Source organism: Pelmatolapia mariae, linkage group LG2, assembly GCF_036321145.2.
Source record: "Pelmatolapia mariae isolate MD_Pm_ZW linkage group LG2, Pm_UMD_F_2, whole genome shotgun sequence".
Taxonomy (NCBI): domain Eukaryota; kingdom Metazoa; phylum Chordata; class Actinopteri; order Cichliformes; family Cichlidae; genus Pelmatolapia; species Pelmatolapia mariae.
The window spans coordinates 16,824,490-16,851,046 of record NC_086228.1 but is presented as its reverse complement, the minus strand read 5'-3'; the positions used below and the strand labels follow the sequence as shown (position 1 = coordinate 16,851,046).

The window sequence follows — 26,557 nt, the reverse complement described above, 5'->3', positions numbered from 1 at the left end:
ATGTCTTCAGTATGTATCTACAGTGTACACTGTAAAATGTAATATTGTGTTTAATTAAAAATATTAAATAGGCTGAACTCAATTTTTATCAATTTGTTATTAGAACTCAATTTAAATAAGTTACCAGTACTTTTTATGCAAAAATGCTGATAAACTCGATTAATTTGAGTTGTCCTAATTTAGAAAAACTAAGTAAGCTGGAAGTTTTGCTTCTCAGGGCGGAAGGATGAAAGATGTGTTTTGAAAATGCCACGTGACTGCCGTTCTCCTCCCTCCCGGATCAGTCCGCATGTTCATGGCGCCAGCATTTGTTATGGAATATATTGAGCAAACCTGGAGATATTATTGTTGTCATTGCTGTGGATCTTTACTGACTTGGTGAGTAAATGTTTACTCTTATTCAAACTGATTTTGTGGCTTCTCTTAGTTTAGCACCAGGTTTATAATCTTGCTAGCTAGTTAGTGTTAGCCTAGCGTTGCTGCTGCCGCTGGGCTCATGTTACTTAAAAATTAACACCACAACCTTAAAAACCTTACATAAAACTACGTCGGTGAATTCTTTTGTTGATTGTTTGAAATAAATAAGTGAGATAAGAGCCCAGACAAAATTCTTTGGGAGGTGCAGCCGTTAGGGGTGGGGTGGGTGTGGGTGTGGGGGGTGGATAACGGAGCTCTCCGAAAACGTGGAAGCACTTTTGCAAATATGTGATATTTTGATAAATTAAGTAGATATTTGAGCATTATACAGCTACATTCTCGCCTGAAAATATCTTAAAAGGTTATTTTGTGACCCAGAAAGGGTCTGGTGAAAAAGAGGATCGCATTTGTCGGCCACGGTTGTCGGAGCCTGTGCGTACTTGTAAGCGCGGCAATGGCGGAGGAGCACTGCTGAAAAACGTATTACTTTTTCTGGGTCACAAAATAAACTTTTAAGATATTTTCAGGCAAGAATGTAGCTGTGTGAATTTCAAATATCTGCTCGATTTATCAAGACATCACATATTTGCAAAAATGCTCCGACGTTTTCGGAGACGTCTATTTTTTCATGCTTTGTGGCAGCTTTAGAACATCTGTGGCATCTATTAATGTCAAATCTAGCCTTTATTTAACAACATAAGCGAACTCTATGTTACAATGATTGCACAGCCATTAAGGATCAAATCAGTTTCTGAAAAATGTTCTGTTTTTTCTCCCTCTGCTTGCTTCTTACTGTCTTTGAGGCTCGGGACCAGCACTCCTGTTGTTGGACAGAAAGACATCAACTCAGTGGTAAGTATTTTGGTTTTCCAATATATTAGCAACTGTCAGTGACATTTATATTAATCAGGCTGAACTTTAATCATACTTTAGATCAGCCTGTCTTACTTATTGTTTTATTTGTGCTTTGGTTTGGGGAAGTTGTTTCTTTACTGATCTTTTCCTGTCTTCTGTTATTAGACTTGAGATATGACTGCACTGTGCTGTTGCTGTGACTCCAGTTAATTCTGCAAGACATGCTGTGTAAGTAAACAAACAACAACAGTTTGGTCTGCACTTCTTGAAAGATCACATCCCCCAAACTTAGTTTAGAGGGTCTACACTGTATATAGTGAAGTCTGCAAGTTTTCTAACAGCAAAATTTGTTTTGTGCCCAAAATCATTTTGCACATCATTAGAATGAAAGTTATTGCCCATGTTTGCATAGACCTTTTTAAAATGATGCTTTCATGACAATATTGTGTGTTGTGTGGTGGTCACGGCTATCCAGACTGACAATTTGGGACATTGAATGTCACCTCTCCGGCGGGGAGGGAGCCTGAGATTGTCTAAATTGGAGTCTGTTTTATACCAAATGCAGAAAAAATGTTTTAAGAAAGCAATTAAGTTCATGTTCCAAAAAATATGATTGTTTGCTTGCAGGACACCAGGAGAGATGAGTCCCCCGTCACAGATGGTGTGGTCAGTGAAGATGGTCGCCTGCAGGTTCAAGCTCATTGCATCTCCAACCCACATCCACTGCGACTGTACTTAAGGGAAGTTAAAGACTTTCTTCTGCACTTACATTTGGATCACCTCGATCCATGATAGTCATTCAGGCAGTAATACCTGGACTGGAAACAAGCCATCCTTAAAATATTACAACATTCCAGCTCCTGTGTTGGAATGAAAAACGAATGTGTTGTTTAAATTAGAGACTGCACTTGTGACAGAACAATAAATATTTTATGTTGATTATATAAATAGTGTAAGTACAAAACAAACTTGTGGTAGGCCTAAACTTATTTTCAGAATAATTACATCTAAGACTTTGTTTCGTTGTAAGATTATAACAGTGATGGCAATATCATTTTTATTCAGCAGAACAGTGTCCAGTATGTTGGCTGTTGTACTTTGTTGTGTTTGAAAATAAAAGTTGTGCTCATTTTAACATCATTACAAAAGTGTTGTTAATTATTTTTAATGATATTCATGGTACCACAAATTGTTTTTTCATTTAGTTGAACTTGAAATGTTTGTCAGTAGGTAAACAATTAGTATTGTCAGAAAGTCAGAAATATCAAGTTATTCTTAATACTGCAGACTTGCAATGTATAAGTTGTCCTAACAGTCATCCTAAGTAAGCTTTACTTAGTTTTTTTGAGGCAACGAGTTTCCATAATTTTTTTGAGTTCTGGGAACTAACACGGCTGTGTACATTTTGAGTAGGGTGTACTCAAAATGAGTAAGTTGCCCTAACTTGGTCATCTTACGTAAACTTGATCCAATTTTTTTGAGTTCTGGGAACAAATGAGCTTGTACAGAGTACTCAAAATAAATACGTTGTCCTAACTTAGTCATTTTTAGCTAAGCTTTACTCAATTTTTTTGAGGCAACGAGTTTCCATAATTTTTTTGAGTTCTGGGAACTAATTAGATTTTACAGTGTAGAAAGTAGTAAAAATAAAGGAAAAACCATTAAATGAGAAGGTGTGTCCAAGCTTTTGACTGGTATTGTACACATTGTTCCTATCTTAAACAGAAATACCCGCTCTCTCCTTTGCCCAGGGTTGAATGTTTAGCTGAAGTGAACAGGTGGCACCCTTGTTCCTCGACCCTGCTACCCCACTGCTAGCTCCACTGGTCCTGCTGGGAGCTGCATATCTAACACCCTCGCTTTCTGAGTTCCTGCTTTGTGGCCAGGACAAAGTTACTTCGTGTCCCAGCAGGGAGGAAACAGGACAGCATGCCGCCAGAGTATGGGAGGACATAAAAGCCTTATCTGTGACCTTCTGAGACACCAATAGCTATCTGCCCTTTACAGCATGTCTGTGTTCCTATATATATATTGCATCAGCACAGAAGGAAAAAAGAATGGATCTTATACCTACAATATCATATGGCTGTTAAAGTTGAACATTAATCTAGCGTGAGCCCGAATGTACTGCCTCATTCTTTCAGTACTTCAGTAACTCCTCCCATTGTTTCATTTAATTCATGACTCGATAAAAAATAGCAACATAAAGAGTGAAATACTTTTTAAGACATTTAATCAGCGGAAAAAGACAAAGCAGAGAGATTTAAATGAAGACAAGTGGACTCCATATTAAAACCAAAGGGTCAGCACAACACAAAAGAGATATACCTGATTTCCTTCACTGCAGCCTTTATTTATTGGGCCTGACATTTCTGCCTGTGTCAGTGATACTACAACCTCTGCAAATGACTTTTATGTAGTGTTGCCAGTAGATGTTATTGAAGTGGAGATGGAGAATCTGATTTTATTCCAACTAATTATTTGATTTGGCTCAGTTGCTTCAAAAGGTAAAGTGATCTGTGGTTTGTATGTTGAGGTAATTGGATGGATACCTAATTGAGCGTCAGGAGAGAACGGAGCAGATGTTCAACCTACAAATCTTCTTTTGTTTATTAGTGAAACAGAGACATCTTCTTTCCTGCTCTTTTTTTATGTCAGCTGGCAAAAAGTGTAAATCATGACATAGTTTTCATGCTTTCTACTAATTTGTTGCCAGTTTATTTCAAAGTAGTTATTTTTATGGCACTGTGATCCTTCATTTAACAGATTTTAGATTTTTTTTTTCTTTTGAGGTGCAGGTAAAGTTGAGTTCTTGAGCCAAAATGTTCTTCAAAGTGTTTTTCTTCTCTATGCCCATAGAACAGTTATGGAGTCAGGAATTGATCGATTTGCTTCCCTTAAAGATCCTTGAAGTTGAGTGGGATTGGTGACAAAGCCTTGCTTCTGTTAATATGGGCCCCCGGTGACCTGACGGTATTTGAACTGCCCTTCAGGTCCGGTGATCAGAATGCACTGTGTTATAACCATGAGCACCATAGAAGGGGTTAAGACTCAGTTGGTGGTCTACAAGGGCCAAGCCTTCAACATACTCGGGGATCCGCAGTTCTCTTTGCAAGGATCATGGACCTACAACCTGTCAACCTCTGCTGAATTCATGTCTCACTGCCCAGTGGAAAATATCAATCAATCACTACCTGAAGCTCACCATTCAATTGCAGCAAATCCTGTAAACATTTTATCTGTCAGCAAACATTGGCTATCCTTTAAAAAAATCTTCTTTCAGTGTGTTTTCACAGCCAACACACTTCTAAATTTTAAAGATTTCATTCTTTATAGTGATTAAAACATATATTTTCCTATTCGCTCTGTTCAGCAATGAAACTGAAAGTGAAATACTGTTGAAAGTATTTATGTGCATTAACAGCAACTGGTCAGTAATTTACCTGAACTGAAAAAAAGATCTATGTCCTTTGCAAGCCATTTGACGGACTGGCAACCTGCCCAGGGTGTATCCCACCTCTCCCTCAAAGTCTGCTGGGATAGGAAGTAGATGGATGGGTGAGTGGATGTTAGAAGTATCATGTAAAAAAGTCTACTTGTATAACTTGAAGCAGAACTTAGATCTGTGCCTTAACAGCAACATTAATTTCTTTGAACATTATAACGCTGCTTTGATAAAGTGTTGAAGTAATGTAACAGCAAAAGGAAACAAAACAAATTTTGCTTCATTAGTGTTGGCTGTCTTTCTGGTCTGAAAATCAATACCATTTCTAATCACATTCCTCTGATTAATCTGTTTTCATCATCTTCACTAAGAGGCAAGATATTTGTCTAACTACACCTAACATATCTGATTCATAGCCACCACCGCTGCATGCTGTTTGTTTTATGCACATTTCAGGTTTCACACAGTGATTTTTCTAAGAAGCCTCTCAGGTCCTATTCATCAGCTGCATAACCTCTTGGTGTTTGGCCTAAATATTCACACTTTATTCTTGACTGTCAATTTCAGATAATTCTGTCAGGATACAAGGCGAGTTCAAAGGGTCATTCGTGGCTGAATATCAGAGAAATGAAATTGGATCCAGTAACATACTGATTAATTCTGATAATCAGATTTTCCTTGTGCTGTATTTATTAAAGTAACATATGAAGCAAAAGCAAGGAGAAAGCGATGAAATTGCCTCGAGTGAATGTTTGTCTCGCCACACATGCAAAATGAAGTAATGTGCACCACCAGGGATGCACAGTGTTTGCGTGATCCGTCACATCAGGCATTATCAGTCATATAATGAAGGCTTTGGTTCTACTCCCATGCTTTATTTTCTCTCACACTCCTCAGATTTTTCCTCCAAATAATAAACTATCTCATCCCTTTTTCATTACAAAAGTATTCCAATGCTGGACTAGCCTGAAGGTTAAAGATTTTTTCTTGTGATCAGTAGGTTACAGTTTTTGAAATCTGCCAGATTTGCTAGGAAAACTTGGAAGGGAAAACTGTATGAGTATGTCACAACTTCCACTGCGTGCCATGTCACTACTTGGCTTCGGTGCAGCTGCTCAGGACATTTTTAACACTCTTTAATTAGGTCTTACTTTTAAATATCTCCAGAATTTAAAAAATATATATAAATAAACAATTAGACTCCACATTTGAGGGCCTGTTTTTGGCTCAAAAGTGTCATTAAAATGATGTGTAATCAATATTTTAGTAGCGCTATAACTTAAAAACATGAAGATTGTCAGACTTGACCTGAGTGGGGAGGGAGGGATAGTGAAGGGGCCCGATTGTGTGAAACAATGTGGAGCGAGATTTAGCTGTTCTAATTACATCTATCAACAATCGGTGAGCTCACGTCAATGCCAATGTGTTTCCTGTTAGCTAAACACAGTTCGTGACAGCCCTGAAATTAATTGAAACATTAGAGAGAGCAAGGAATGCTCTTGGGCCCATGTGGCCTTGGCTGACGAGTCACATGCACTGCAGCCCCCAAAAGACACGGAAAGCCCGAGCTATCCAGCAGCAGCTTAGCCTAGCCTCAGTGTCAGCAGGCTAGCTTTTCTCCCAGTCAGGGGGAACCAGATGTAACTTTGTACTCAGCATTAGCACATGTATCAAGTAAATGTCCCTTTCGTGATGAGGCTATTGCCCTGCTGTGTATTATTTTGAAAGTGTTAAACATAAAAGAACCAAAATGGTGGCATCTAGTTTCTGGCGCTCATATGATGTATTCGTGTGTTACATGAGGATAAGGGGCTTTCGAAAGTAAGAACCGAGTAGGGAGTGGCAGCATGTGCTATCTCAACCACTGCTCATGTGTCCTCTAGCAAGAAAATCAACCCGTAGAATGCATTCACTTTGTTCAATACACACATAAAATGATGACTTATTATACTGTCAAACGCACCAGCAAGCAAAACACTCAAACTTCAGCCGTTGCTGACTTCAGCTTCTTAAAGTCAAGGATTTGCTGCTGTTTTCAATCTTTTATGACAATAAACTGAACATTTTTTGAAGCATTTGTCAAATACAATTGGAAGCTCATCCTTTAACTGTGATGGGCAAATTTCACTATTTTATGTCACTTTTTTATAATCATTGATCAATTCATGATAGCAAAAACAGATTCAGGATATCGACCTTTCTGGAAAAATATTAATCACTCTCACACATCGTATCCTTACAGGGGACATCTTCAGAGCAAATTGTCCCAGTTTTATTTATGTCATGATGTGGTTTCAGTTTATTTTAATTGTAGTGTTTTAAAAGTAATCAATTAAAAGCTTTTACCTAAAGGGCGAATACTTGACTTTCTTGACTTGAAAGCTTTATTTCTTTTCGTGTACCCATGTGTGAGGGTTTAGGCCAGGCTGGATTTTTTTCCATACTCTCACAACAGTTATCATGTGCAATATGTATCTGTGTTTGTCACAACTGTTGAGTGTCTACATCAGAAGGAATTTGATGTCTTTTATAATCATGCATCTCAAAACTATAAATGTGACATTATTCTTGCAAGGACAAACTGCCGCTGTTATAAATTTGTGCCATCTGTCAGAGTGTCTTATGTTGGAAAATTCATTTAGCAATGAAAGTCATCTCTTACATTGTGTGTGTCTGTTCCGTTCATTACAATGGAAACTGTTGTGTGACATTCACAGCATGCCAGGGGTCAGCAGCGCCAGCCTGAAGCAAACCAGCATGTCAGTCAAAAGATGTACTTGGAAACAATCTTAAGTATTATTTATGAGATGGCAACTGCCATTACAATGAACTATGACATCACCTAAGCTTAGCCCATTAAGCACTGATTTGCAGCAATGTGGCACCTCACAGATCAAAGCTGCCTCCAACTGCCTGTAGCTAATTACATGATCTGATGGTTACCCAAGGAGGGTTGTGACTGGATGCACGCTGCTGGGTGCTCGATGTTGTTGAGGTGGCTCACCGCTACCTCAACAACAGCAACAGCTGCTGTGCCCTTGAGCAAAGTGTTAAACCCACACAACCCAGTAGCTGCTCATTGGCCAACAATTAGTATTTAGTAGATGTCAACCACATCTAGGGCAATTCTGACACTATTATGATTTTATGTTTTTTCAAAAGATTAAATAGAATTGACAGGAAATAAAAACAATCTTATTGAATGTCCAACAAAGACATTTTAAAAGGAGAACTTTGGTCCTCCAATTCCTATTCAGTCAAACAAGGAGTGGCGATACAATCGCTGTAATTTCCTTTTAGGACAAAACATGCATACATCACATTTTCGCATTTCAATACTGAAATTTGCCCTGTGGGATTAATACAGTTCAATTATCTAATTATAGTGCTACTTTGATCTTCAAATATAAATAGGCAAAAGCTTTGATTTTGACTACTTGTCTTGTTTTGAAATCCCCCTCCCAGAAGTGATCTCACTTTCAAGTGGGAAGGAAAGTTAGCCTGGAGCAATACTGTTCCACAACAAGAACAAACAAGATTTCTGCTCAGCTAAAACAGGAAGTTCTCAAACAGGTGGCTTTCAGAAGCACTTCAGGTTTTTACTACTCATGCCAAAATGAATCAGAATCACAATACTTTATTAATACCAGAGAAAATTATGTGCTCCAAGTTGCTCCAGTTGTGCTAAAACAGCAAGAACAGTAATGAACGAATTAAAGTACAAGTTAAAGTACCATCAAGTTAAAGTATGTCCACTTGTCTCATTGAAGAGGTTCAAGCTGCAAATATATGACATCGTGCAGATTTTCTGGCTGTGGTGAACTCAAGCAGTTTCAGTTGTTTTACTTGAGGAAAAGCAATCAGACTTTCAAATATTGATAGGGATGGCCACAAGCTAAAAAAGACAGTAAAGACACATTGTCTTTTAACACATTCTCACTCCCAAAGTGTGATATTTTACACTAGGTGACAAATCGTCAACATATTACACTTCCGGGTACCCAACACGTCCCTAAATGACAAGATCAGAAAAATGTCTTTAGCATCACATCGCTTTTCAGTAAAACATATCAGTTACACAGAGCCCACATTTAAGAGCTGTCTCGTGAAACTGTAAAATATGGGTGTTTTTACACCTGAAATAGTTGTATGAAAGGGAAGGGTGCTTTTCTCACTGTTCTCACCGTTGTTTTATTGATACATCATGTTGCATCACGTTACAGTCATTTTGTATCACACCTGCTTATAGACATTTGCTGGAGTTCGTCGCCGGGTACACAGTGGCATCTGAAAATGTGTCCCATTGTTTTTGTGTTTTTTTTTTAATTAAGACCACAAATTGAGTTTCATATTTGGAGTATTTAAGTAGTAGCAGTTTGGGCTCCAAACTTTTAAAAAGAACATATTCAATAGTTGTTTGCTATTTAAATCTGTTAGCCTCTAGTGACTACTGTGCTGCATTTTTACCAAATGTCTACAATATCAAACCATCCAATTACCATGCTCTCTACCATTTTAAGTTGTCTACATGTAAGCACCTGATGGATTATACTGAACTACTGCTGCTTGGTGGAGGGTGACAAAATGCAAATTGAAAGTCAATTTTGTCATTCTTAGAATCGTCATCAAATGTAGCCAAAATAACATGGGTTTTTCATTTAACAGCAGATCCAGTTCATTTTAAATTAATATACAACAGAGCAAAGTAAAACACGGCACCTTCTCCTATATAACTGGCCATCTGCCTGGGATACATAGCAGTAGGATCAAAGGCTTTCTCTTTTCTATGTTGATCTTCTGTCCTTTTATCTTTCTTTGACCTGAATAATTCAACTATAGCAAAGTGTCACATAATTAACAAACTGGCAGTGGTGGACTCTCATAAGGATTACAAGCTTCTGTCTAATAAGCAGAGGTCAAATGGTTCATGGTCTCTGATCTGTCATTAGGCACAATGAATTGATGGATACCTATGACTGTAAAAAGCTCTCTACTTTCTGTCAGTACCTGTGCTAAATATTAACCAGAATTTAGAGAAATGTTGAAAGAAAATGCAAAATTATAATACTGCAAAGTATTCGAGCATATATGGAAATAAAAAAGTCCATCCACCCATCCTGTTTCTTTCACTTATCTGATTCAGGGTCACGAGGACAAATTAAGTGGCAATAGATGATTAAAATAGAAATAATTAAATTAATATAGCACGATAGATAATTAACTATCTGTGCCGTATTTGTTGTCAACAGTTGTTTTTCTACTGCATCGGCAAAACTTCCAGTCGCTGGCCCTTATTGTTCAGGCCATATCTCCATTGTTGTGGCAGAAATCAAAAGTGGCAGTGGAGACAGAAATTGTGAATATGTATACCTTTAATCCCCCTTATCCTGCTGTTAGGCCAGGGTGTGTCCCCTGGTCTACTATAATAGTCTGCAATGAGAAGCTTGAGTAAACACAATCAATGGAAGACACTAGCATATGCACCACAGAGACTTCCGAAGTCTCCCCCCTTCCTTTTATTCATCCCTCCACGTATTCGATTACACACCTCTACCACTGAGGGGCTTCGAGCAAATTACAACCTGAGACAAAAGTATTGATGCAATACTACCTGTAGGTTGCAGTAATCAGTAATGTTATTACCAGCACAGGACTGTCTCAGGAAAAGAAAAAAAATCGGATTTTACAAGAGGGGTGCCCTCTCTCCCTGTCTGTCTCTCCCTGCACATGGTATGCTTGCATGCTCTCTTACTCCTGGATTACAATCTCTTCATCCATTATTAATGAAGTTAAACTACTAGTGGCATGCTGAATGTGCTGCATGGGAGATTTGTAGCTAATCCAGCGCAAAACAGCCCCAGTCACATAATGAAGGGAAAAAAAGAACAAATGTCAACAGTTTCACACTGGGACTGGATTAGACACCCCCACCTCACCCTCCTCATTCACGCACAGCCTCGTCCCCCCTCTCCTTTCCTTTTCTCTCCTCCACGCCACTTGCACAGAAACCCCTGCACACACAGACACACTTACAGAGTCGCACAGCAAATCTTGCATCCAGCATGTAGGGTTATGAGTATACACACGTCTACCTCCCTCAGTCGCTTTCTCTATGATGTTTCCCCACAACGGATTAGTGAATCTCAAGTACAGATCTGAAGGAAAAGGCCAAGGAGCTGCTGAGGTCTATATGTGAAACCATCCACAGTCCTCTAAAGATTAATAGTTGCAATGCTCTTTCTTATAAATCAGTTTACACAGTTACGGTTTGTGATGCTTGGGGTATGACACTGAGATGCATCATCTTTAAACTTCTCCCCCATGCGATCACTACATAGTGGGTTTGGTCCTTGTGTTGTGGTGCACTCGTGTACTGTGCAGCCAAGCGATGCGGCTCCATGAAAAGGAGAGACGAGCATGAAACACTGGAACTAATCAGAACACATGACACGGGACTAGCATCCTGATTTTAGATTAGCCGTATCCTATCCACCCTCCCTCCTGCTCTCTATTTTTCACTCTGTCTTTATATCTTTTATCTTTGTCAGCCTTTGTCTGCTACGTAGAGATGTTCTTTTGATCTGTATCATTAAAATCTCCCTAAAGAAAATGTGCTAATTTTCAACTGAAATCTTTTCATAACTATCTCTTGTTTCTGCCATTGCTATTATTCACATCAATTCAAGCCCAGCACATCCAATTTACATGATAATATTTTTTTAGGTTCCCAATCCCTAACCCAAGTCAACCTGCAGCTACCCGTAAAGCTACATAGGTTATATTTTTTAAGGCAAACATTTTTGTGGCTTTCAGATTTGTCTACAAATTCAGTTCTCTCAGTTCTCAACAGCGATGAACAGCATAACTTTCCAAAGAGGAGATTTGGGGATCTTAAACAAACCTTTAGTTAAAATTTGGGACACTGAGCAACATAGCAAGTTAGCCATGCGATTACAGGATAATCAGGCTGCTGAGATGACATGGTTATGTATTAGCATCATCAAAAGCTTTCTCACAACAACAGCATCAGCTGGTCTTGAGCTAAGATGGACAATCCTGCATTGAGCTCTAGCTTGGCCCAGTTTGGCTATTGTTTGTTTTTGTGCCAGAAATGACCATATTTGAACACCAAGGTGGACTAAGGTACTAAGGTGTCAGGTGAAAACGACAGACAGACAGCTGAGATGCCCATTAATCAGTGCTAAAGAAAAAACTGATACAGACTAAAATTTCACTCACAAAAAGTGGTACAAGCAAATTAAAATGTTTAAAAAAATAGCAGCACCTCAAGAACAGTCAAGCGCTCCAGTTTAGTATCTCCAATCAGCTAAACTGAAGCCTGACAGAGAGCTAGTGGCATCGTCAGTACCTGGGAATTTGGAGTGAATTTAGCTTTGGTGGATTGGAGTAAAATGTCTTAACTGTTGAAAATAGTGTCGTAAAATACGATGCAGATATCTATATTTTCCTGAGGATGAATTGAAACCGTTTTAATGATCCTCTGACCTTTTGTTAAGCACCATGATTGTGCCGTTATTTTGACTTGCACTGTTCTGTTTTATGAACCTGTATAGCTTCTCTTTCATATATATCTTAAGGGCATGTTCTACACATTTTCTCTATCCTCTGCTCAGTGCAGTCTGAAATCAGCATCACCATCCTTTTTCTTTTTTTTTTGCTTCCATTCCTCGTATCACAGTAGACCAATTAAGACTAATCTGATTCCAGTTGTGACCTTTAGTTCCACCTCAAGTCTTTTGACAGGCAAGTTAGCATGTAGCTGAACTGTTTTACATGTTATCGACGGGGTGCGAGGCATCATAGTCATTTTATCACACCAATTTCATTCTTGGCCGATTTCCCCTTAGGCAGGTTAGTGGCAGCTTCCCATTGATTTTTCATGTAATTGATCAGAGACCTGCTTGAGCAATTTATTGGCCCACTCGCACCTGTGATTAAGGCTGAGGCCACATGTGTTTATGCATACACCGGCTATTACTATCCACGAGATCAGCCGTGTGCCATAAAGTGCTGCTCTGCTGTCTGTCTGTGACTGTCAGCGTAATGAATGCCGTCCCGGTCTCAGGGACATTTTTAATCATGCTTGACCACAGCCATGTCATGTCCAAAGTCAAGAGGAATAGAGACAGCCTTGTCTGACTGACCCACAATGACAGGAGTTAATATGTTCACATAAAAACCTCGACCGAGAGTTTAATTCAAAGTAGTCCTTACTCATTTTAAGCTGCTTCATGCATGGGATTAATATTAGAGCAGTCGGGGGGCCAAAACCACAATGACATCAGCTAAGCATTTTCTTTGGAAGCCGAGGATAGGATAATTACAGAAGAAGACAAAGACGAAGAGCTGAGTACTTTTTAAATATACACCCTGTTAGTTGGGCATGTCGGGAGAAGTGAGGGTAGCCTAACATGTAAGTCATTTACTGGCCTTGCATATTACGTCCTAAACCACAAGCCATGTTGCTGAGTTGGAGTGCTTAGCGTTGGTGTAGCTCATCTCCCTTTGGTACTGTGACAGCGCTGGAATAGTAAGGATCAGGCATAAAGCCGCTCAACAAGCTCAAGAGCTATCAAAAAGCCACCCTTTTAATTTGGTTAATTTACAGGCAGCTTTTTCACTAATAACGTTCTTGGAGTGATACTTGACAAATGGAAATACATACAGGATATTTCTGTCTCAGTGGAGAATGCCTCATCTAATGTTTTGCCTTTCATTTTGTTTCTTTCTCTCTTTCTTCTGTTTTCGTCTTTGACTCGTGCATTTTTCTTCATATTTATCTCCCTTGCAATTGTATAGAAGTCACAACCTTCAATAAAACAAAGTTCCTGGCCAGTACTTTATTTCTAGCATATTAGCAGCACATAAACTGATTTGTTTAAAGATTTGTGGCTTTGGAAACACCAATTTGACTTAAAATTTTATTATGTGGCCACAGAGTGTTGGCCAGACAGAACTCAAGGCGACAATCACATGTGGTTTGAGGCAAAATTTGAAAAAATAGAGCGAAAATGAGCCTGGTTTCTCAGGCAAAGAAAACCCTTGCATAATGAAACCACCTCACATTTGCATTACTCAAGCTTCCCAATGCCTTGATGACAGTCATATACATCACTGAATGTTATGGGAAAGATGATTATTTTAGCTTTTTAACAACAGTATAAAAGCAGCAGAAGTCAGAGACATGTTTTTGTCATTTGACACTAATTTCATTTATTCCTCATGCAATGGACAGGATACAAAAGGCTCGTTTGTGGAAAAAGGTATCTCTTGTACCAAGATAATTAGTGTCAAATTAAACCTTTAAATTAAGGTGTACCTAATTTCACAGCACAACTATTGTGTCACAGTGCAGTTTGGTAAAGCAGAGGGTTCACGTGAATGTGAAAAAGATTTTATTTGTGGAGAAATGTGGGGCTGTGGCATATTTGGTTATAAGGCTTGCGCATATTTACAAAATCTGCATATAGCGACTTTAAATGGTGTTGTTGCTGTCAGGCCTTAGACATCTAAATATTGGTTCAAATGTGAAATATATTGCGTTTCCTGTCTGGTGTCACGCACACAGTGAAGTCAGCAATAGCAAACACTCTGGGGCTGCACTAAGTCCTTGTGAAAGTTTGAGTAAAAGAAGAAAAACATAACTCCTTCAAAATAAAACTTAAACTGAGTCAAACTAGTACGGCTCTGGTTTCAGACTGTGTGTGGTTGTTGTGGCTGACAGGCCGGGCAGTCTATCAACTCTCGTCTTTAAAGTGGAGGCTGGGATGCGTGCTGATATACATAAAAGCCGGAAAGAGTGTTTTAAAATCCTCTCCAGTATGCAGGAGGAGGAAAAGTTGAAATGTCCAACTATACTGACACTGGCGCGCTGATGTGCTCGTTAAGAATCAGGAGAGAGCATCAGCGGAGCAGGTCACCCTGTTTCTCACATCACAGCCCCATCAGAAATTCTTTCAAGTGTCCTTCTGCGTCGCCAAAGATGACAACGGCGAATCGATAAGCGCTTGAAATGAAAAGAAGCCGTCGGTTTGCCCCCGAGGCGAAAGATTTCATACCCGCCAGCCTTCTCTGAACTTCAGGCATTCCTCTGCACCTTTCTGCGTGAGAAAGAGGAGGCTCTTGACTGATTTTTTTCTCTTTGTATAAGAAGGTAAGAGGAGAATATAACCGAACCATCATGCCTCTCCAGACGCTACTCACCCTCTTTATCTCTCCGTGCAGGCGGGGCGTGATTTGAAGATGTGCACATGCAGGGCTGATGTTTTCTCTTCTGGCTTCTGGGTCCTTTTACTCACATTTTATGCGATGGTGCATGTGTGTTGGCGTGTTTGTGCATGACTGTCCCATAATACAACAACTAATATTAAAGCACAGAGGTCAAAATTTGAAAGAGCGAGCTGTTTTGGCAAATATGCTTATTTTATTTATTTTTTCCCCATATTGGTTTGCATTTGACCCATTGTACTCAGTGTGCATGTGTGTTTGGCGAGAGGAAAATTAATAAAATATGGTTTTCTCGGGCCTTTGTGGAAGACTAAGAGGGATTTCTCTTGACTAAAGCCCAGCTTAATTTGATCTTTACTCTTACATAAGAAGACCAAATAAGCTATAAAAATTACATTATGGTGGCTCTTATTATTTTTCCATTACATCTATCTATATAAGGTATTTATCAGAAATGTGTTTGGATCCCAGAAATCAAGCCATCCTTTACTCAACAAATTTTGATCGAGGGTGGCGTGTAGATGATGCGCACTTGCTTCAGTGTCCCCATTTGCCTAGAAATTCCCATGTGGATGGGTGCATTAATTACTTGTTTAATGGGAGTATGACTAAAAATGTAAAACAAGGATTAGGCGCGGGGAATGCAGGCCTACGTCCGGTCGGCTTGCCTCACTTAAGATGCGAATGGAAAATCAGCCTGTATCTAACGAAACGGATCTATAAAGAACATTTGCATCCGAGCCAGCTGTTCACTTCATCTGCACATAAATCCGCAACACGATAGCGCTGTCTGGCCCCAAAGGAGCCTAATGCATCAATTTAAATACTTTGCAGTTCCAAATATTCAAAATATTGCGTTGTGTAAATTAGTTAAATTATAAATCCACCGCTGTGTGCGATGACACAACAACCAGCTTGTGTAAAATGGACTCATTTTGCTGATTGGATTATAAAAAGAAATTTTAAAAATCACTAAATGCCTTAAAAAGCATTTTATTAAAAATAAAGGCCAGTGAGCTGCTTAAATAAGGAATCTGCAGCCATGCTCGTTGTTTATTTTTGCACGTGCAGAGTTTATATAATAAGCGGTTAAGTGGCTGGTTGTAAATAGGTTGGGTTTAAGCAAATTGAACTGCTCTGTGTTTTGCATGCCTGTCGGGATGGCCTATCAGGAATCTCCGTGTTTTATTTTTTTAACACGCTCTTTTTAAAGATGACACTGAATTTTTGTGTGTGTGTGTTTGATTATTGTTGAAAGCTGAGACGCTCCGAGTTGCCCTCTGCTAGACTACACAGGCACATGAGCGTACACAAACACACCCCTTTAAAAGCGCGCGCGTAAACACACACACACGCATACGCACACGGGGTCCCGCTCTAAGCTCAAAAGCAGGAAAAATTGCGCCACTCTTGGAGCGTCTTTCAAGGGGGAAAAAGTTGAGGAAGATAGAAGAGGACGAACCAAGAGGAGACTCGAATGAAAGCGCCTCCTTCGCAGTTTCTCCTCACTGTAAATAGATGGTTATTTATGCGCATAAATGAAACAATCCTAAAGGTAGTGTTGCGTCTCTTTTTGGATACATAGCGGGAGAGCACATGCTACGCTCTGGTTTTCCCCGGACAGAAACGTAAACTTCAGTGCTATTGGATCTTGAAGTTGCTCGGTTTTTCGCTGTAGACAGAACTACTGGTGTCTCGGTGCGTTTGGACGGTGGAATTTATCTCATCTCTGTAGAATAAAACGCCGACGGCCGGGAAAAGCAACCTCCCCACCGGTGTCTACAACTGGTAAGTACAGTAGAAGAGTGGAGACGCTTAAAAAAAGTGAGATGTGAGTTAATGCGAGTGAAGGAATTTGTTCCACCTCGCGCTTTGTGCGCTCTGTGCCTTTCCGATGTAAATTTAAAAGCCATGGTTGCAATATAAAGGAGCATGAAGTGATGTGAGGGCAGGGTTTGCCTTACAGGTCAGTGGATGATAATGATGTATCGTTAGAAGTGATGGAGTGTGGGGAAATAATAAAAAAAAAAGAAGAAGAACGAGATAAATCAATGTTCAGCCGGTGAGGGTTGTAATAAAATATATCACATAAGTCATTAAAGCCGATTTCAGAATTATGCGTTTTATTTTGATTTTTAGCTTCTGACCAGAGCTGAAAATGTATTTTCAAAGATAATGGATAAAATGTGAGTAAAAAAGCTGACAAACAGTGTGGAAACTAAGAAATAATCAAGCTGCAAATAACAATTTTAACAGAAAGTGTCCAAAAAGAGTTTAGATGTCATTCACCCTCCTCCGAGTCTGTTTTCGAAACTGAGAGAAAGAAGAAACGGGGGTAAAAGAGGCGACGTTCACGGTCTCACGCCTTTAATTAATACGGGACCATATGGTGGAGGTTAGTCGATTCATCTCCCGGTAAAGGCTGCAGTCTCATGCTCTAGCCTACTGTGTTAATTTCAGAAGTAAAGCCAGTGAGAGGCAATGCCAGCTTGCTGTCTGCACTGGGCCTGATGCCATGTGAGTCACTGATTCATATCAACTGTTGATGGTGAAAGAAGAGAGAGTCCATGAAGTGAGAATGAATGGATGAACGAGATTAATATAAGTAATCATAATGCTCATACTATTTTAAAACCGCTCCTATGGGGTAACTGCTGCAAAATCTAAATAAATACGTGTTGTCAGGTTCAATTGCCGTTAGAAATATTTTGCATTATTATTATTATTATTATTATTATTATTATTATTATACAGTTGCCCACATATATCTTTTCAAATTTGACTTAATGAATGAGGCAATTTAAAGATCATACTAAGGTGATGTTCGTCTTAAATGAGCAACTTCCGATTTAAAAAAAATGCTTTTCCTCTCTAACTTTAAAGGAAAAGGCACTCTTCGAAATTTGAAGCGTCCTGCACAAAAGACAGACAACAAAAGAAAAAAAATGCTCAAGTAGTTAATTCAACGCTGAAATTGTAGTTAAATTTTCACACAATAAAACAAAATTAATAACAATAAATTAAAAAAAATGTGTGTAACTTCAGAGACTGTGGAGCAGCACGACAGACTGAAATATTGGACGAACCTCTCATTAAATTTCACTGATTAGATAACACCGAGCCGCATGCAATAACCTTACACCTTACAGCGTGACCCCCACTATTTCATTTTGCAGCGGGGATATAGAGGAGGGATGCGAAGAACGGTTGTGCAGGTACACAGCATGTAAAACTTAACCTCCAATATCTGCATCTTTTGAATTAAAGGGTGAAAAAAAGAGAAAGAAAAAAACTCGCAGATGATGTAGAGCAGGTGAAGAGAAGAACTGAGGAAAATGGTTAACAGCATGACTGGATGCAAATTTCCCCCGACTTGAATTATCATAAGCAAACATTGTGAGCCTGGACTAATAAAATCCCATCTGTGTAACTTCATATCGAGGTAGTATGAGGGCTGCGATAATGAATTTTGTAATATCCCACCGACAGACATCTCAATCAGACTCTAATCCCATGATTTTACTACGGAATCACTCCACTCCCAACTGCACCAGGCAGCACCAAAACACAGAATCCGGCTCGTGCAAAACACATGAAGGGTTTTCCACACCGTGCAAAAATAAGAAAAAAACACATAACGTAAAATCACGATGAGTTTTGAACTGTAATTTATCTGAATTAAGTAAAAAGATACCCTCAAAACGAAGAGATTATTCACTTGATTATTGCGATCTATTCCTTGTTTCGTGCACACCGGAAGTTAAACTCAAAATTCTTTCAAAAATGACACATTCAAACTAAAAAAAAACGTAAAAAATAAAAAAATAAAAAACTCATCAAGATCCACATTTTGCAATAGTGTCATCATTATGCACCGCCGCTGAAATCCCACCATACTCTTATATATTTTTGCTTTTATGTTTGTCCCATTATCATCATTTGCCATTCACTCAAAAATACCAGTTTTCAAAAGGAATTCTTTTTCTTTTTCTTTCTTGTTACAATCAAAGGATTGCCCCTTGACCACATCATAGTCCTCACGTAGGCTCTCGAATTATTGACTGCACAGTTAGAGTTTGATGATAATAAACGACTCAGAAGACTTTTTCGCAGTCTCAAATTGTGGCCAATTGTGGCTTTTTTGTTTCTTTTTACAGAAGCTGTTTCTTTGAATTATCAGAATGGACTCCCATTGCCGTAAACTGGTCACCACCTGCGCACAAATAGGTGAGTAACAATTTCAAATTTTCTCATTCTAATAGAAATAAAAAGCTTTTGCAAAAATGTGTATTAGTTTACACAGGTTGATACAATTTTTCACTTCACCTAAATTAAAAGAAAATCATTTAGTAACATAACGAAAAAGAGTGTGTTGCTTTCCAAATCTTAAGAAAATGCTTTACAAACCTAGTAACAATATGAAAAAGGTGTATATTTTTTATATTTGTCAACGTTTAGATATCTTAAATGTCCCCAAAATCTCAAAACGTAAAACACATTAATATACAATTATTAATGCACTTTTTTGGAAGTACCACAGATTATATTGATACTTACATGTCAATATTAACAAATAGATATTTACATGTTAGGCAACAGGTTTACCAGCGAGCCCAACTTCTTCGTTTGTGCCGTTTCTGATCAGAAGACCAGATTAATTTTTCAGAGAAATATCATTAATTTCCTACATTTTATTTTCACGGCTTCGCTCATATCTGTTTATTCGTGTTTTAAAAGTTGCTTTGTGCGCATATGTGGTATTTTGATGTTTTCTTTTATTTCATTATATTGATGTAGCCTTTTTTATATGCCTGTATTTCGGCCCTTTTACTCCTCAATATGGAGAAGTTGTGAGAGAGCCGAGTTGGTTCGCTATGTTAGAGGGACACCTGGTGGTCGAATGCGGATCAGCACGGCACCAGAGCAGAAAAAGGAGAGCACAGACAACTCTGATCATCCAGGATTTGATAAGGATGGCCGCTTCGCATAGCAAAGTTAATTAGTTAATTTAAAAATATGCTAATGTATGACAAATTACACTGTATTGTTAATTTTACTTTTAATGACATTTAACACAGGAAGGCAGTTTTCACAGATTTTTTTAATCGTCAGTTCTCCTGTAATATGCTGAGAGCCTTTCATATAAATGGTAGTCTCCAAAATCCCTTAAAACCGATATCAGACTAAATTAAAGCTGCAATCCTGAACGACAAAAGGATGGGATTATTAATTATTCTCTCATGTGACGCGGAAATTACATCAGGTCATGTTAGTGTCTTTGACGAATAACCAATAAGTCTTATTGTGTTTCATTTAGTCGACATTGCTGGGTATGTGTGACGGTCGCGTATTGTAGCTTCTTAGCTGCTCGTCGTGAAACACCACTGATTAAGAGTAATAAGATAAGTAAAATCAAAATGGGTGATCGAGAGAGATGCCGGCAAATATAGACACACCAGCGTCAACTGTTTTGCTATAATATATGCAGTGCTTGTTGGATTGACTCCGGGGAAAACTAAATGTATAATGAAAGCCAATTCGTGAGGAGGAATATCCTAATGGAGGAATCTGATGTCTGCTTAATCCTATGTAAAAAAGCCTTGTCGTCTCCCCTTATATTGACTGAATTGCTAATTAATGGCCCTCTATGGTGGAGGCCTATTGCACGCAGTAATCCGCAGAAGAGAGATAAAGCATTCAGAAGGTAGAAATGAAGAGGAAACCGATAATCCACTTCAAGTTTAGTATTACAATGCGCCTGGAAGAAAAAAGGAGCAACAGACCGTCCGTTATTTAACGGAAAATAAGGCACTAAATAATATTTTATTTGCATTTTTTTTACAATAAAAGGTATCATCATTATAAAGGTAATACCTATTATTATTATTATTATCATTATTATTATTATTGTTGTTGTTGTTGTTGTTGTTGTTGTTGTTGTTGTTGTTGATGATGATGATGATGATCTACATGAAATTTGGCTTACTGCTCTTTACCCTTTATATATAATTATAAAGTTTTATTATTGCAATGATAAATAAAACCATCATTACAATTTAATGTTAATAAAGCCACTCCTGGTGGATTGTAATTGAATTATGATCAAGGTTTTATTGCTCTACATTAGAGGCTGTTCGTGTGAGTGTGTGTCTGAGTGTATGCGAGTGTGTGTTGCATGCAGTCTACGGTCTGCTGGTATTTATATATGAGGGGCTTTCACGGGATTAGCCCAATAACTTCTTAACAGCGCCAAGTCCCAAATGTGCTGGCTGAATGGGCTTTAGTCTGGCCACGTGGAGGGTGGAAGTGTGATTTTGATGATGATGATGATCGTGATGATGATTATGATGAAATGTGACTAGAGTGTCTCTATATTTAGATGTATGTTTTCACTTGCACTCCTGATCGCACTAACTGGCGCGGATGTTGCCTATCTCTTTATGGTCGCTCCATCACTTCAGCCACCTGTTTGTTACCCAGCTGACGTTTCTCCACCCGCCTATGAAAATCAAAATCGCATTTGTTTGATTAAACATGTTTGCTTTGCCTTAATGCGGCACAATCTTTTAGGAATTAGATCTTTAAAAAAACGTCTCGCATATCAGCTCAAACTCTTTAAAAGTGCTCCATTAGAAATAATTAGTCAAATTAAGAGTCTTATTAGGTTTTCTGCCAAAAAGAACACTTCAGGGGGGGTTCGCTGACAACGGCTATGGACTCCAAACACAAAGTGAGGAGAGATCCAGTTAAGCACCCAGATAACGTAATCTGTCGTCAACAAACTGAGACTGCGTGGTAAGAAGCTCCAGTCAGTTGATTTAATGAATATGTGAACCTCAAGTCAGGGAAGGTCAAGAGAGTCGCCTCATTTGAAAACTAGTATGACTGAAAATGCTTTTCCAGGATGGATGTGGGATGGATACGGGATTCAGGGAATAGCAAACCAGTTAAAGTCAGCTTGGTCACCTTTTTGGACCGTGATGTAAATGCACAATAAATCTGAAGGCGCAAAATGCATACATTCAGTATGTTGCCGGTTACTTTTATGTAATTTCAGCACTAGCACTGAGTTAAAACATGCTACTTAAAATTAAGCATTTTCGTGTCCATATGAAAGCACAATGTGCACATGTGCTCTTTTTTAAGGTAATGCGCGCGCCTGGCAATTAGCATCAGTTGACAAGTGCGCACAGACAATTTGGGGTCAAGCTGGCACAGTCCTTAGTTACATTTGTTGTTTGTTCTTTCACGGGTTCTTTGTGGTCCAGGAGGTGCTTGTGTTTGATATTCACTGCGCTTTTTTTTCTTTTTTCTTTTTGTGGTTTCAAAACAATCCGCGCAGTGGCTGGCTTTATTCACACGGAGTCCCAGAGTAAACTGCACTGACAGAGCCTACCAGCCTGAAGCTCAACTTGGGTATCAATAGAACTACATCGTTTTACTGGGCCACTGGACCCATCTCATAAAATGAGACCAAACTGTGTTATTTTCATTTTTATTTGGTCTCGGGCTGCTGCGCAACGGCGTTTTGGAGCGCCGCGGGTACACCGTGCGTCCCATCTCTCTTTACATGCTTTTATTTGGAAGAGAGAAATAAGCGCCAGCGCCGGCATAAACACACTGGCAGACATATCTTGTTTCTGCAAGCTCCGGTTGGTTGGGCACGCCGTCATATTCACATGGATGTGCCTGTCAGAGAAAATATGGGCGGGCGCAACATGGTGACGTGGAGGTCTGGAGAGAGGCGCAGTTGGATAGGCAGTGCTCAGGCAACAGCTGAAATGAACAGTGAGTGGTGTAGTGTGTGTATGCCTCTGGATCTAATATCACCTACCTGTCCTTGTCACTCTGATAGTCAGGCGAGGTAGCCGCTGTTTTTCACCGATGCTATGGCAAAACTCAATGGCCTATTTTAAAGCGTTTTCCAATTTAAACACAAAGAAGGCTTTATCTCAACCGCAAGAGGAACCGCGAGGTTGTGCGTTTTTTGGAGAGCTGAGCACATTCCGCAGTCGGACTTTCCGCCTACCCTTCCTGTACTAAAGGTTGTGCGATCTTTTACCGATGAACTCTATGAGGGATCCATTAAATATAGACCATCATCACCTAACAGGGAATAAACTTGCCTCCACACATCACACGGCTCTGGCGATGGCCTCTAGTTTGCAGCCACTGCAGCGGTCTGTGGACTCTAAACACCGGTTAGAAGTGCACACTGTGTCGGACACATCAAGTCCGGAGTCTGTCGGTAAGAACCGCCCGGAGTGCAGATGTTCTCTGCAAGACGCCGCAGATGTCATCTTGATTTCAAACAATAGATGGCTCTCATCAGTCAAAGTAAAGGGAGCTTTACATGCATGCAAATAGGCGATTACAGCTGTCATTTTACTAAAAGATCATCTGTCTGTGTGCGGCGCTGAGTGAAAAAGTTTCAGTTATGTAAATGAAAACAGCTTGTGTTGTCAATTAAAATTAGCCAGACTTTTTCTGATATTCTCAGTAATTGCGTTAAGTAAAAAGGTTAACTAAAACCCTAGAAGTCAACGGAAATTCAGAACCCAAAACATGAAGTAAACAAAAGATTTATTTTTATAAATCCTTTAATTGATACTGTTCCCACGGGAGCCTCGGTTCGTTTTTTTTCCCCCATAATCTGGGTGATGACTTAAGTACTTCATTCCCTCTTCACAGAAAAGGAGAAGATACAAAATAAAAATGAAGACTCTTCAGATGACCCTTCCAAAAAGAAGCGACAGCGGCGGCAGAGGACTCACTTCACCAGCCAGCAGCTGCAGGAACTGGAGGCCACTTTCCAGCGGAATCGCTATCCGGACATGAGCACAAGGGAGGAGATAGCCGTGTGGACCAACCTTACAGAGGCCCGAGTCAGGGTGAGTATTCCCTTGGGTGTAAACAAAAGCAACTAGTGTGTATAAATTCAAGTAATTTGCGCCAATTTTCCGGTTGTCCCATAAATATCCGATACTTTAACATAATTACGCACGCACTGAAAATTTTACGCACGATTGGAATTTGATTTAAATAATGTACAACATAATTTTTAAATGAAAAACAAATAACCGGAGTCTTGTTTAAATATACTTCTGGTGAAAACTCAATTTAATTAGAGAGTTAGGCTATATGTTTATATTAAGCTAAATGGAATTTGAACCCCTTGTACACAATGAAAAAATAATCAGTTTTAGCACAAGTCACAGTTCTCGGCATATTTTAATCTGGTGCATAATTTTATTTAAAAGAGCCCAAAAATGACTCATCCCCGTTTCCAAATGAAGTGTAATTAAACACTTACAATGTTGTTAGCAGTTGAGGGGCTCGACATTAGTCGGTGACAGATACCAGTCGTGTTCTGCTGTTCGTGTGAAAGAGGTGCAAAGCTTGTATTTTGCGATTGTCGCCCTGTGCTTGTGTGATTAAGGTCAGCGTGTTTATGGAAGCATGCAGAGGAATACACGTCCTCTCCGCATTAAGATAATGCAGAGAGACCGCAGTGTGTATTCTGCTCAGATAAACACGGAGTTTTTACAGTTTTAATGAAGTGTTAAACAGTAGGAGACGGGAGTCATTTTATTTGAACAATTACAAATTAAATTAATTCTATTAACTTTTAAAACTCACATATTATCACGGAGCCATATAAATATATCATACTGATAACGATACTGTTGCCTAACAATATACTATGTCTAAACCTCTGCATTTCATTTGCTGTAGGTGTGGTTCAAGAATCGGCGAGCCAAGTGGAGGAAGAGGGAAAGAAACCAGCAAGCAGAGCTTTGCAAAAACGGCTTCGGCCCGCAGTTCAATGGACTCATGCAGCCCTACGATGACATGTACCCTAGCTACACATACAACAACTGGGCTGCCAAGGGCCTCACATCTGCCTCTTTATCCACAAAAAGCTTCCCTTTCTTCAACTCCATGAATGTCAACCCCTTATCCTCGCAAACCATGTTCTCACCGCCCAACTCCATATCCTCTATGACTTCCAGCATGGTGCCATCGGCGGTCACCGGCGTACCGGGCTCCAGTCTCAACAGCCTCAATAACTTGAATAACCTCAGTAACCCGTCTCTCAATTCGGGGGTGCCCACGCCGGCGTGTCCCTACGCCCCTCCGACCCCTCCTTATGTGTACAGGGACACTTGTAACTCCAGCCTGGCCAGCCTGAGACTGAAAGCCAAGCAGCACTCGAGTTTTGGATACGCCAGTGTGCAGAATCCGGCCACTAATCTGAGTGCTTGCCAATATGCCGTGGACAGGCCAGTCTAATACCTACCTGCACTGCAAAAAATAATCATCTTAGCAAGATATAAGAGGCTAGTAGGGACGCTTAAAGTTACATTTTTCTCTAAAGACAGTGGGCATCTCTGGTGGTGCAATTGTTTTAGACTTTTTTGCGTGTATCAAGATTTTGTTTTTTAATTTTTTGGCGATTCTTGCCAGTTGGAATGTTACTTGCAGTATTCCGACTCTTTTCCTTAATACACTGCCACTTGCTCCGGTAAAAATCTAAAATCTAATAGGAAACATGTGGGATTATCCCATCGCATCACATTCATTTTCTTTCTTTTGAAGGGGCAAATGTGATTTGAGGGGGATTACAATCCCAGATAGCTTGCTATGGTGGTCATTTTTTGCAGTGTGAGGGTAATCACAAACAGCCGGCCACAGGAACAAGAGACTACTACAAGTACTTTTTCATTTTTCAAAAAGGGCACTAGAAGACTGAACCACTGAAACAAGCTCAACTACAGGTCGGAGTCAAACTGAAATGGGACTTCTTAGGTTTGTTCCCCTTTTGATGAGTTCAGGCCTGCTTCACACTGCGCCTCAGCGGAAAAGAAAAAAAGAAATAAACGGAGAGAAAAAAAAAGAAAAGAAAAAAAAGGCCTGTTTTATTTTTCATAACTCCTCATAAGGGTTTTCTGGTGGATTTTTGGACGGTACCTGTTGACTGAAAAGGTTGTATATATATTTGAATTATCATCTCCTGTTTGTCGAGGCGAATGCGCTATAACCCCACGTCCTCTCCAGGTTCAATTTATCAACGCATGTGGAAAAAAATCTCTAAAAAGGAATCATGTTTTGCTTGCAAACAAAAGGGAATGTACATACTAAAACGCACCAGTTGTGTGTTTCTAACATATTATAAATTTATTATTAATGTCTGTGTGAATATCGATTTAGAATAGCAATTCTGGATTAAAAAAAAAAGTTCAAATCAAAATGTTCCTGCGACAAATTATTTGGTTTTTTGCTCTGTGTATACTATTTGGTACGGAACTATGTTTTTTTTTCCAACATTCAAAAACTATTGTGTTTTATTTAATGGAAGTAAATATATTGTTCAAAAACATCATGCTGGGGGACTTTTATTGAATCTTTGTGCTAGTTGTCTGATAGTGGAGTGTAAAGCAATGACAGTCTGTCTATAGCCTTTCGATTATGTGAGGTACTTGTGCGGCTAATCTATAGAGGAAAACAATGGGCCGCTCCAATACACATAACTCCGAGATGCTCCGTCAGATTAACTGCTGAATACATGTCTGCCTGCCCAGCCAAGAGCTT

General features: G+C 39.3%; 1 protein-coding gene and 1 long non-coding RNA gene across 4 annotated transcripts; both read left to right on the top strand.

Moving 5' to 3' along the window:
* The first annotated feature begins 359 nt into the window (after nt 1–359).
* On the top strand, nt 360–2,405 carry LOC134635859 (uncharacterized). Of its 2 annotated transcripts, XR_010094985.1 has the most exons (4): nt 360–378; nt 1,221–1,269; nt 1,438–1,500; nt 1,900–2,405. It is a non-coding gene; the product is annotated as an uncharacterized LOC134635859 (long non-coding RNA). The 2 variants fall into 2 exon arrangements; XR_010094983.1 differs by lacking the exon at nt 360–378 and having other exon boundaries at nt 1,009–1,269.
* A 13,861-nt stretch (nt 2,406–16,266) lies between these two features.
* pitx2 (paired-like homeodomain 2) lies at nt 16,267–26,284 on the top strand. 2 transcript variants are annotated; one of them, XM_063485456.1, is made up of 4 exons: nt 16,267–16,753; nt 19,123–19,192; nt 23,657–23,856; nt 24,701–26,283. In XM_063485456.1, exons 2-4 carry the CDS (start codon nt 19,147–19,149, stop codon nt 25,256–25,258), a joined length of 804 nt encoding a protein of 267 aa, XP_063341526.1. In that variant the 5' UTR covers nt 16,267–16,753; nt 19,123–19,146; the 3' UTR covers nt 25,259–26,283. The 2 variants fall into 2 exon arrangements, with proteins under 2 accessions (XP_063341526.1, XP_063341517.1); XM_063485447.1 differs by lacking the exons at nt 16,267–16,753; nt 19,123–19,192 and adding an exon at nt 22,719–23,213 and having other exon boundaries at nt 24,701–26,284.
* Nucleotides 26,285–26,557: the final 273 nt, after the last annotated feature.